The sequence below is a fragment of the Triticum urartu genome, unplaced genomic scaffold (assembly GCF_003073215.2).
Source record: "Triticum urartu cultivar G1812 unplaced genomic scaffold, Tu2.1 TuUngrouped_contig_7564, whole genome shotgun sequence".
Taxonomy (NCBI): Eukaryota; Viridiplantae; Streptophyta; class Magnoliopsida; order Poales; family Poaceae; genus Triticum; species Triticum urartu.
In genome coordinates, this window is record NW_024118420.1 from 1 (window position 1) to 11,686 (window position 11,686).

General features: G+C 43.8%; 1 protein-coding gene and 2 long non-coding RNA genes across 4 annotated transcripts; 2 read left to right on the forward strand and 1 right to left on the reverse strand.

Moving 5' to 3' along the window:
* Positions 1-4: 4 nt before the first annotated feature.
* Positions 5-2,951, forward strand: LOC125531596. 2 transcript variants are annotated; one of them, XR_007293351.1, is made up of 4 exons: positions 5-45; positions 799-902; positions 2,005-2,070; positions 2,703-2,951. It is a non-coding gene; the product is annotated as an uncharacterized LOC125531596 (long non-coding RNA). The 2 variants fall into 2 exon arrangements; XR_007293350.1 differs by lacking the exon at positions 5-45 and having other exon boundaries at positions 52-902.
* Positions 2,952-6,467: 3,516 nt separating this feature from the next.
* Positions 6,468-7,573, reverse strand: LOC125531595. The gene is made up of 2 exons (XR_007293349.1): positions 7,438-7,573; positions 6,468-7,245 (listed from the first exon to the last, which is right to left on the reverse strand). It is a non-coding gene; the product is annotated as an uncharacterized LOC125531595 (long non-coding RNA).
* LOC125531594 (norbelladine synthase-like) lies at positions 6,841-7,840 on the forward strand. Its single transcript, XM_048695938.1, has 2 exons — positions 6,841-7,122; positions 7,235-7,840. Exons 1-2 carry the CDS (start codon positions 6,933-6,935, stop codon positions 7,534-7,536), a joined length of 492 nt encoding a protein of 163 aa, XP_048551895.1. The 5' UTR covers positions 6,841-6,932; the 3' UTR covers positions 7,537-7,840.
* Positions 7,841-11,686: the final 3,846 nt, after the last annotated feature.

The following is an 11,686-nucleotide window of genomic DNA, read 5'->3' on the forward strand; positions in this document are numbered from 1 at the left end:
GGCGCCGCCGTTGCCGTTGGATGTTCAGTTTCTATCTATGAACAAGTATGCGTTACTTTTTCTTTTTGTTTGACCAAACTCAAGTCCCCTTTCTAAAACTGCAGCCAAGCAGTACTTGCTACTGGAATAATCCCATGAATGAATTCTTTGTTGTGGTCAACTCTTTCTTGTCTCTCTACTAGGATTCATGCACCAAGCCCAGAGTTAGAATTTTGTGTCAGGCTGCTAGTAAATCAGGCTCTACTCTGTCCAATAGCATGTTGAATGGCACCTGCAGTTAATTGCACGGACATATGGATTTTGGTTCATTTTGTACGTATGTTTGTTTGTTCATGCTTACGACTTTGGCTAAAACACGTTGGATGCCCAATTCCTATGGTGAACCTTTTGGTTCAAGCAAGCAAACTGATGTTCCCTTTCTATGACTGAAGCCAAGCTGTACCTACTACTGGCATAATATGATGGATTCATTCTTTGTTTGTGGTCAACTCTTGTCTGTCTACTAGCATTTGTGCGAGAACCTGAATGTTGTGTAGGCTGCTGTGCTTTACTACCAGTAAACTAGTTTGTACTCTCTCCAACTGCAAGTTGGATAGCCTTGCAATTAATTGTACAGACATGCATATGATTTTTGGTTCAATTTGTATGTATGTATATGCTTAAGACTTTGACTAAAACTAGTTGGATGTTCAGTTCCCCATGAAGGTGACCAATCCCTAGCAGTGCCCATTGGTCCTTCCTGTTAATTTCACCTCCTGTGATTTTAATCTTTGTTTCTTGCTTTCCACAACGACCAAGTTCTCTTAACTGCGGGACATCTGAGTTCGTCGTGGTGATGGCAGCTGACACGGAGCCGCTCGAAATCTCCTCGACCTCCCGTCATGTTTCTTGCGGACGGAAAGGTAGACATTCTGTCCATATACATCATACTAATGCTAATTAATTTATATGTTGTAGCTTGCGCGATATGGTCATAGCAGTAACTGTTAAGCTCGTAATTCTGTATGTTGTCTTCAAGTTTTCTCTAATATAGATTTCTCAAATCTCTCTCTGAACTTCTCTAATAAAAAATGGTGCTAACTGTTAAAGCTCTTCGTGGTGACATGTTTCTTTTACCAATACAATAATATATTAGCACTCAAGGACTGTTTGAGTGATAGGCTGTTCATACTATTAGAGAAGTGAACTGATTAAGCTATTGTTTTCCCCAACAACAAAAAATAAACACGGCAGTTGAACAACTAGTATCCCTTCACTTGGAAGCCTATGAAACTTTCTGTAGCAGCGGTGCAGCACACTTTATATATATGTATGAGGCTGGGTAGTTCAAATCTACTTTACTTCCTAACTCATTCATATATATGATGGAAATTGTGCAGGTTCCATGGTGCCAAGTGGCCTTTGGCCATCTTGAACTGGGACTCCAGTAACAAGTAGATGTTGCTACCACACTCAATATTTTAAGTTGTTTTCTTTTTTCTTTTTGGAGAGATGTTAATAACCTGAGAACACTGGCCTCCTCCCCAACCCTCGCCCCAGCCTCCTCCCCAACCCTTGCCCCAGCCTGCCGCTGCTGGCTTGCTGCGTGGCTGTCGCCGCAGCAGATAATTAGATTTTTGGGACTCTGTTTCTATGCTCTGCTCAATAGCATTTTGGATATTGATTGGACACGCTTTATATAAAACGATTTATCTTGTACATTGCTCTGCCTAACTTGTAGGAGTATACATGAAACCATACTTGTCAAATATCAATACTTGTCAAATATCGAGTATCACAGCTGAATAATAACGTCTTGTTTTCTGTTCACTGAATCAAAATTCTTCTCTCTTTTTACGATCATCCATCTTACAACCATCAATAAGAAAAACACTTATCTTCATATTAGGATTATTATTTTCTTGTCTGCAATATTATAATGTACATATGCTTTTCTGTTCACTGAATCACAATTCTTCACTCTTTACCATCAATCCATCTTCTTACAGTTGCATGTTTTTTTAGCTGTCCAGATGACCAAGCCCAAGGAGGAAGCAGCTGCTCATCACTGAGGACAAGTAACTCCAGCAGGTTGACGCCGTAGATTCATAGTGTACCTTCTATATGCCCATCCAGTTCTGTGATTTGTGTCTTGAACCCCAAAAACCCCATGCCCATGTGGGAGCAGAACCATAGTTTTTTGCTTGTGGAAAATAATATCCTTGGCTGAATTGACTTGAGGCGGTTTCTTCGGAATTCTTGGAAATAATTTGGTAGTTTCTTTCGGCGAGGAATTGTTTCATACTGAAGTTTACTGGTACATGTGTGGTTTGCTACTGTTGCTTCGTTTGGGTTGGGTTGGTTCCAGCGGGGAGATGTGCACGCACACTGGCAGCATGAGCTAGCAGCCATGATTGCCAGCCAGCCACCACCATGTAAATGTAATAAATGTGTGGCCTATCTAGTGTGCTGCTGATAGAAATATAGATGTGTGGCCTATCTAGTGTGCTGCCGATAATCTGTTTTTACCTCACTTGGCAGGCACCATAATCTGTTTTTTCCTCACTGTACTGTAGGAATAAATGTGTGGCCTATCTAGTGTGCTGCTGATAGAAATATAGATGGAAGATTTGTTGACCAGTTAAATTGAGCTTATTATCAATTCTGCTTATAAGCTATGTTTGATGCTGCCTACAGGTTCTTATTCTTCTTTTTTTGCATAGGTGAAGTATGAAGTGTGAAGCCATGAAGCCTATCAGCAAGAGTAGCATATTATGTATTGTAATATCAAGCAAAGTGTAATATTAGTCAGAGTAGCATATTATGTATTGTAATATTTAGTGTTGTTTTGGATGAATTTCATTTGCTCTATAATCTGTTTGAAATATTGACTGTGTATAATTTCCATACCTATGAAATGGAAACCGGACCAAGGGGACCCACTTATGAAAATTGGTTGACAAATTTTGAAATTTCTGATGTGTGGGTCCAATTGTGATATCAGCATGACAAGTGGGACCAGCGCAAAAATAATGTGGCTAAAAATAGAAAATTAATAGTAATGGCCTAGAAATTAAAAAGGCCGAATAGTTGGGCCTGGCCCATATAGCTGACCAAAATTAATAAGAAAAAATATATAAAAAGGCTGAATTGTTGGGCTCGGCCCATGTAAACCATCGAACTGGACCGGGTTGAATCTTATCAACGATCTTTTCAATTGGTTGCAATTTTGCCATGTCAGATTGACATGTCGGATCCTACGTGGTCTGGTCGGAGAGCTAGCGACCAAAACAAAAGGTCATAGAATCAACGACCTTTTGTTTTGGTCATGGAATTCCATGACCTTCTCACAGAGAAGGTCGTTAATTTTAGTTTATGACCGCCAGCTTTTGATCTTCTATTTTTGGTCACAAAAAGGTCACAAATAAAAAACAATGACCTTTCAGTGACCAATAGTGATGGTCGCAAGTTGACATATTTCTTGTAGTGTGAGTCTTTAAAGATTTGAGAACACTTGATGTATGTCTTGCCGTGCATATCCGTGGTGACAATGGGATATCACGTGATTCACTTGATGTATGTTTTGGTGATCAACTTGCGGGTTCCGCCCATGAACCTACGCATAGGGGACACTTATAGGAATAGCCCAATGGATTGATTGGAAAGAATAACTTTGAGGTGGTTTCGTACCCTACCATAATCTCTTTGTTTGTTCTCCGCTATTAGTGACTTTGGAGTGACTCTTTGTTGCATGTTGAGGGATAGTTATGTGATCCAATTATGTTATTATTGTTGAGAGGACTTGCACTAGTGAAAGTATGAACCCTATGCCTTGTTTCCTATAATTGTAATACCGTTTACGCTCACTTTTACCATTAGTTACCTTGCTGTTTTTATATTTTCAGATTACAAAAACCTATATCTACCATCCATATACCACTTGTATCACCATCTCTTCGCCGAACTAGTGCACCTATACAATTTACCATTGTATTTGGTGTGTTGGGGACACAAGAGACTCTTTGTTATTTGGTTGCAGGGTTGCCTGAGAGAGACCATCTTCATCCTACGCCTCCTACGGATTGATAAACCTTAGGTCATCCACTTAAGGGAAATTTGCTACTGTCCTACAAACCTCTGTACTTGGAGGCCCAACAACGTCTACAAGAAGAAGATTGTGTAGTAGACATCAAGCTCTTTTCTGGCGCCGTTGCCGGGAAGGTGAGTGCTGGAAGGTATATCTTTAGATCTTGCAATCAAGTCTTTTAGTGTCTTGTTTTATCACTAGTTTAGTTTATAAAAGAAAAACTATAAAAAAAATGGAATTGAGTTTGTCTTATACGCTTCACCTTTTTAATATCTTTCGTAAGTATGATTGAAAGAAAAATTGTGCTCAAGTGCTAGAAAAAGAAATCTATAAAATGTTTGACACTAAATCTTTGAATGATGAGTATGATTGCAATGTTGTTAGTACGAATTCTTTGAATATCCATGATACTAATGATGATTGCACTAGTTACGATGTCTCATATAAACATGTCAAAAAATTTTGTGGAGTACATTGGGTTTGTACGAACACACCAAATAGGGAAGATAGATATTGCAAGAGGCATAAGCATTTAGAAACTAAATGGTTGCAAGAAAGGCTAGATGATTGTGCTGAAAATTTATATTTTCTTAGCCGTACGTGTGAGCTTTGCAGTGAGCATGATCATTTCAATACCCAATGCAAATTGTTTCATGATCGTATTGTGTCCAAAAATTGTGATGACTTGATTTTACCAAAGGGCATTTTCGTTTTTTGAGGTGCTTTCTCATAGTTTGAATGTGTTATAGTTATTTTTGTCCTTTGGTAAAATGACGATTGTGGTTTTCTTTTTGTGTTTTTCACTGCTACACAATACACATAGTGCAATTGCATGACCATAAGTTTTCAAAAGGGGGCCGCAACAGCATGTTTTTAACGGGGACGCAACTATAAGTATTCAAATAGAGTCACAACTACTTGTTTATAAATAAGGTTGCAATTGCATGTTTTTCAAATGGGGTGGGAACTGCATGCTTTTAAGAAGGGTCATAACCAGTGGCTCTATGTTTTGTAGTTTTAAAAATTGTTCATGTCTTTCGAGGCTCACAATCTCGCTAAGCATGCACTTACTTTAGGGGTTTGCCACCATACTTGGTTAGGCCATCACGATAATCTTTTGTTCGTCCCAGTAACGGTGGTGACACCTTAATAAAGCTTGCGTACAAATAAAAAGGAGTCACTGCAAGCATTATATAGACGCACCCGCTGTATACCGCTTTGTGCGGGAATTAACGCCCCATTACCGGCAGCCCCGTTTCATGGGCCACTATTTGTGTGGCCCGTTAGAAAATAGGTATTTTTACTTCAAAATTTTGATAAAAAAATATAAAATAAAATATGCTTCAATCATGGAAATAATTAAATATAATCTTGTGTTATAAAATATGTTCTTCCATACTGAATAACAAATATCTGTGCTTTTGGGAAAGATTGGTGTATTTTCAAAAATGTTCATGAAATTCGAAAAAGTGTGGGTATTCTTTTAGAACGCATATAATTTTTAAACATTGACATTTTTTTAAATCATGTACTCTTTTTGAGTTGGAAAAAATGTCCATGTACTTGAAAAAATTATGTTTTTGCAGTTTTGAAAAATGTTCATGTCTTTCAAACAAATTGTTCATGTAATTTTCAAATATTGTTCATGCATTAATTGTAGGTGAAATGAAACTTTGATCTCCCCAAAAGGAGATCTTCATATAACTGGGATATTGGATATATTTTGTCACACTGTTGAAACAGATGGTTCCAAAATTGTTTCCGTTTTACATATTCTGTAAGAACATCTATGATTTTGTAAAGAAACCAGGGATAAAACCCTCCCCCCCAAAAAGAAAAACAAATACATAACCATAGCGATGATCGCCGGCCGCTGGCTCCATCTTCCTCACCGGCCGTCGCCACCATCAAGGACATGCCACCAGCAGTGAAAGGCGCGCTAGCGGTGAATGGAGCACTCTGCTGGCCTCTGGGAGATGCTCAATTTTGAGAGCATGACCATGCTTTTCCAGAGAGAATTAGAGTAGGCAAGGGAATTTGCTTTCGGCGCCAAGCATTTGTGATGTACTACTAATTAAGGGCAGGCCCTCAAACACTGTATCGCCTTACACTTGGTTCTTATCTCTTAAGAATCAATGAAAAAGAACACCCCAGATCGCCGCGGCGAATCAACCAAATATTTTTGGCATTGCCGTACCGCAAGTCCAGCCTGCACAGCATAGCATCGTACCGTGCTACATTTAGTAAGATGAGGAGTTGACATGAGGAGCAAATGATGGCGCCAGGATTGGCTAACAAAATCGCATAAACGGCAGCCGGCCAGCACATGAGGATCACAGTGACGCACAAATGATTGGCTTCCATGATCACAAAGCAGCAGTAAACAAATCGGCAAACGATGGAGACGGACGCAATCAGACATGTTGGCGAGAACCAAGTGCTTATGGAGGAATCAGTTCTCCAAAATAAGAAAAAATAAAGGGGGCTTACAGGAAGAGAATCGCTTTGTCCACTGGTCCAGGCAGGCCAAAATGCACAATATAGTAAGCTTCAGGCCCGCAAACCACGCAAATACTTTATTTGCCTCCTTTATTTGCCTCCAAGGGAAACCACCCAATATTTAACTTCAGCCAAAACAATGCCAGGATAACTCCAGCCAAAAGCGCGCCCCTCGTTGTCACCGTGGCATCTCAACCTTCGAGATTCCGAGCGAAGACTTTAAGCCGTGTTCACTTGTCATAACTCATACCCGACTTGCCTATATATACAGTTAATCAGTTTCAGTTGTAAACACCGTCACACACTGAACTCCATCAGCTTCTTGGTTGACAGACACTTCCCTCGTCACACACAGTCCATCAAGTCCATGGCGATGAGGAGGAACAAGGTTCACGAGTTCGAGGCCGATGTGCCCGCCGCCGAGCTATGGGGGCTCTACGGCACGCTCCGTGCGGCCGAGCTGCTGCCAGAGCTTCTCCCGCAGGTGCTCGCCAAGATACAGCTCGTGAGCGGCGACGGCGACGTCGGCACCATCTTGGAGCTCACATTTGCTCCAGGTCAGATATCTAGAAACCACCCTTCAATCCTCAACTCGTATGCTTTCAAAAAAAAATTCCTCAAGTCGTCCATGTGCATACTGACCGAGCAACGGTTTGCTGCTTTTGCTAGGGATCCCTGGCCTGGAGACATACAGGGAGAAATTCATCAAGGTTGACAATGAGAACTACATCAAGGAGGCGCAGACGATCGACGGAGACATCCTGAAGCTCGGGTTCCTCTATTACATGGTCAGGTTCGAGATCATCGCCAAAGGACCCAGTTCTTCAGTGATAAGATCGACCATTGTGTATGAGATAAATGAGGAAACTCACCCCGGGCTTGAAGCTATGGTCAGCACCGGACCTCTGGCTGCAACTGCTGAGAAATTTGCAGGGTACCTCAAGGAGCAGAAGATCCCTCAGAGCAGTTAATTCTTGCAACAGCTCAGAGCAAAAGTGTACCAATGCTTTGAGAGAAATAATGTCTGATTCCACGTTGTGTGTTTTCCCTGAAAAATAAATGACCAATGATCAAACATATTAGGATAGTATGTTTGATCATATGAATATCACATAGTTGATATATAGATATTTCGCGGTCCATGTACCTTAACTTTATTAGTTTCATGAAAATGAAGTTGGGAGCCTTGATGCTCCTTTTCTCGAAGAAATGTACCTTAACTTGTTTTGGTTAATTTAGGTTTGATTAAAAAAGTACCACGGATTTCATTATGTATCATCACATACTTGGAATTTTGGAAAATATTCTCACGCATATGCATTTTGCAGTTATGACCAGTTAAGCCGAATAAACACAAGATATATATGACTCAGATTGATGGCAAGATGGACTAAATTGTATTGTGCAAATGAAGAAGCTGAATCGAGAGGGGATTATATCATCCAAACAATCACGAAGTTCTAGGTTGATGAGTAGTTCAACACCACATTCGAGAAGATCTGACCAAATGAAAATAACAGTTGACTGTAACGAATCAAATCAGCCATGAACAGAAACCAAACCTCGCCAGCCTTTGATTCATCTCTGCAGAACTACTACCCTCCTGCTTCTGCTGCAAGTAAAGGAGAACATACACACATACCAAAAGCAAGATCAACTGCTACAATAAGAATAAATCAGGACACTGAATCCACCTCCTATTAAATGATGAATGCTGGAACTCATGAACAGAAGACCACAGGGAGATGGCCCTTCAAATCAGACCTTCCTCAAACCCCCATCGACATGATCTCCAGATACCAGATTCAGTCCTGCAACCAACGCATGGAGGCCAACACAAATGAATCGAACAAACCACCGAAAAGGCACTGACCTGACTCAGTTACAGAGCAAAGGTTTGCCCACGAGACCAACAACAACAACGCCTTTAGTCCCAAACAAGTTGGGGTAGGCTAGAGGTGAAACCCACAATATCTCGCAACCAACTCATGGCTCTGGCACATGGATATCAAGCTTCCACGCACCCCTGTCCATAGCTAGTTCTTTGGTCATACTCCAATTCTTCAGGTCTCTCTTAACGGACTCATCCCATGTCAAATTCGGTCTACCCTGACCTCTCTTGACATTCTCCGCACGCTTTAACCGACCGCTATGCACTGGAGCTTCTAGAGGCCTGCGCTGAATACGGCCAAACCATCTCAAACGATGTTGGACAAGCTTCTCTTCAATAGGTGCTACCCCAACTGTATCTCGTATATCATCATTCCAGACTCGATCCTTCCTCATGTGGCCACACATCCATCTCAACATACGCATCTTCGCCACACCTAACTGTTGAACATGTCGCCTTTTAGTCGGCCAACACTCAACGCCATACAACATTGCGGGTCGAACCGCCGTCCTGTAGAACTTGCCTTTTAGCTTTTGTGGCACTCTTGTCACAGAGAATGCCAGAAGCTTGGCGCCACTTCATCCATCCGGCTTTGATTCGATGGTTCACATCTTCATCAATACCCCGATCCTCCTGCAGCATTGACCCCAAATATCGAAAGGTGTTTTTTGAGGCACCACCTGCCCATCAAGGCTAACCTCCTCCTCCTCACACCTAGTAGTACTGAAACCGCACATTATGTACTCGGTTTTAGTTCTACTAAGCATTCCAAGGTTTGTATCCACAACTCTAACTTCCTAAATATATCGTGCAACCGACAGGCGCAGAAGACCAACATGGGGATCAAGGGTACATATAATGGACCAAACCTTGAGAGATAGGTCGCAAACCAAACGATTTAAACAGATTCCAACTCACTACCAGAGTACCAATGATGGTGCAGAAAACCGTCAGTGCCCCCGTTAGGGTGGAGACAGTAGTCGGAAGTAAAGGGGGTTCACACGGGGGTTTTACCCAGGTTTGAGACCTCATGATCGAGGTAATACCCTACTCCTGCTTTGTTTTGGATTGATGTGGCAGCACCTCGTGCGAGGGGGTTACAAGTGGAGGATAATGAATGCTACCGAGGTCTGGGCAATGGTACAGATGCCTCGGACTACCCCTAGCCTCGCCTTATAAAGGGGATGAGAGCTAGGGTTGATAGGGATCCTAACCGACCTCATTGTGAGAGCTTCTTGGCTTGCACGCCAAGGATAAATTTTATCTCCAAGCCTGGACCCTTGGACCGATCGCTGGGTAAGGCTGCCGCTAGGCCTCTTGGGCCCTGAAGCCAGCCAAGTCTCGAGCTTCCCGGCGGACGGGCCACCCTCGGTATATTGTACCGTCGGTAGCGCCCGAGCTTGTCTGGAGTTGTGGAGTCTTGCTGCCTTCAGAACGAAATCCAGGCAGGCTCTTTCTTAGTGATGGAGACAGTCTAGCTCCCGGTAGCCCGACCTCAAAATCTACGTATCACGCGGCCTCCAGCGACGCATCTCTATGGCTTCGTAGCTCTTGATTTTGTGGTGCCGCGATCTAGCGGGTTTGCCTCTTTCCCCTTCATGGCTTCGCGGTATGCGTCTTTGCAATGTTGCGGCTTCACGGCTACACAGCCTTCGGCGTCGCGTACAGCTTCATGGCTGTGCGGCCTCCAGTGTCAAGTCTTCTTCAAATCATTTATTGCTAGCCGTAGGAACCTAGGCGTCGTTGCCGCTCGCTTTGTCACATCCAGTCATCACTGTCGTAAAGATAGGGAGATAGCCAATCGGTTCCGCTTTGACCGCTGCATCATGATGATAATGCCTGGATCTCCGCGCCCACATCGTGCGTAGTGGGAAACCGCAAAGGAAATGGGGCAGTTGTCGACCTGCCAAAGCCGTTGCCTGGGTTTCCCGATGGGATATAAAGAGGGGGGGGAGAGGCATTTCCCCACTTCCTCTTTTCCTCTCGTAGATTCCGCTACTGCTTCTCCCTCCCCCGTCGGAACCGCCATCGTCGCAAGCTCTTGCTCCTCAAGCCCTCCCTTTCTTTCCTTCTCCACCCAAGCGAGCCGCTGATGGTGTGAGTTGAGGGAGACCGTGGTCGAGGTCGTGGCCGGAGCATTCCCAAGGCCACCACCGCTGACAAGTGGAAGGACAACGCTTCCGCCAACGAGAAGGCGGGCGAGACCACGGACAAGTGGTTCTTCTCCACTGCGTTGGTTCAAGACGACTTTCTGCTGCCTTGGGAGGTACTTCAATGGATGACGGCGGGGACCGAGGCCATCCTGGCGCCGGTCGGCACAAGCAAGTGTTGCACTAGCAGTTCTCTTGTCGAGGTTTGGCTTTCCCTCTGCACAGCTTTGTGTGCGGGCTTCTGTTCTCCTACGGGTGTCAGTTGCATCATTTGACACCCAACGCCATTCTCCAATCGCCAACTTCATCACCCTTTGCGAATGCTTCCTCGGGACAAACCCAAACTTCGAGTTATTTTGATACTACTTCCTGGTGAAGGTCTAGAAGAATGGTGATGATATCCGCGACCTTGAAGGCGCCAAACCTCCAGCTCCAGCTTGAATCGAACTACTTCAAGATTGCTTTGGCGAAGTCAGACTGCAACTGGCATAAGGGTTCTATGCTTCGGGGCTCGCGGGAGATCTGCCGCCTTTCATCAATGAACCACCCAAGCATCTGAGAGATCTTGGAAGCCGATGAAGAAGACATCTAGCAATGCTCGGGGGCTGATCAAGGCGGTGGAGAGCCTGATCGACCACGGGCTGACCGGGGAGCAAGTCTTGGAGATGTATCTCGAGCGGCGAGTCCAGCCACTTGGGCTCACCCGATGTATCTTTACATGGGGCCTCAAAATCCAACTCAGGCAACGGCACGAGAGCTCAGCAACGACAAGCTGCAAGCCCGCATCGTCACCCTAAAAGATCTAGGGTCAAACAAAATTCTGCTCACTGTCGCAATGGAGCCTTTTAGCGCTGCCAACCCTCAAGTGACGTAAGTGTTCTCGAGCACGGGGCCGTGTGGCCTTAAGATTCATAGTGGCTTTTCTTTTCTTCATCCTGCCTTGACTTGTTGATGTTTGCAGTAGTTTGCGGCTTTCGCTGCCTTCCTATCCATACCTTTGCTGCTTGGGAAAGCTCTGAGCCCAGCGATGGTAGCACTACTTGAGCTGGAGCCAGTGAAGGTGATTGCGGCTCGCCCCGC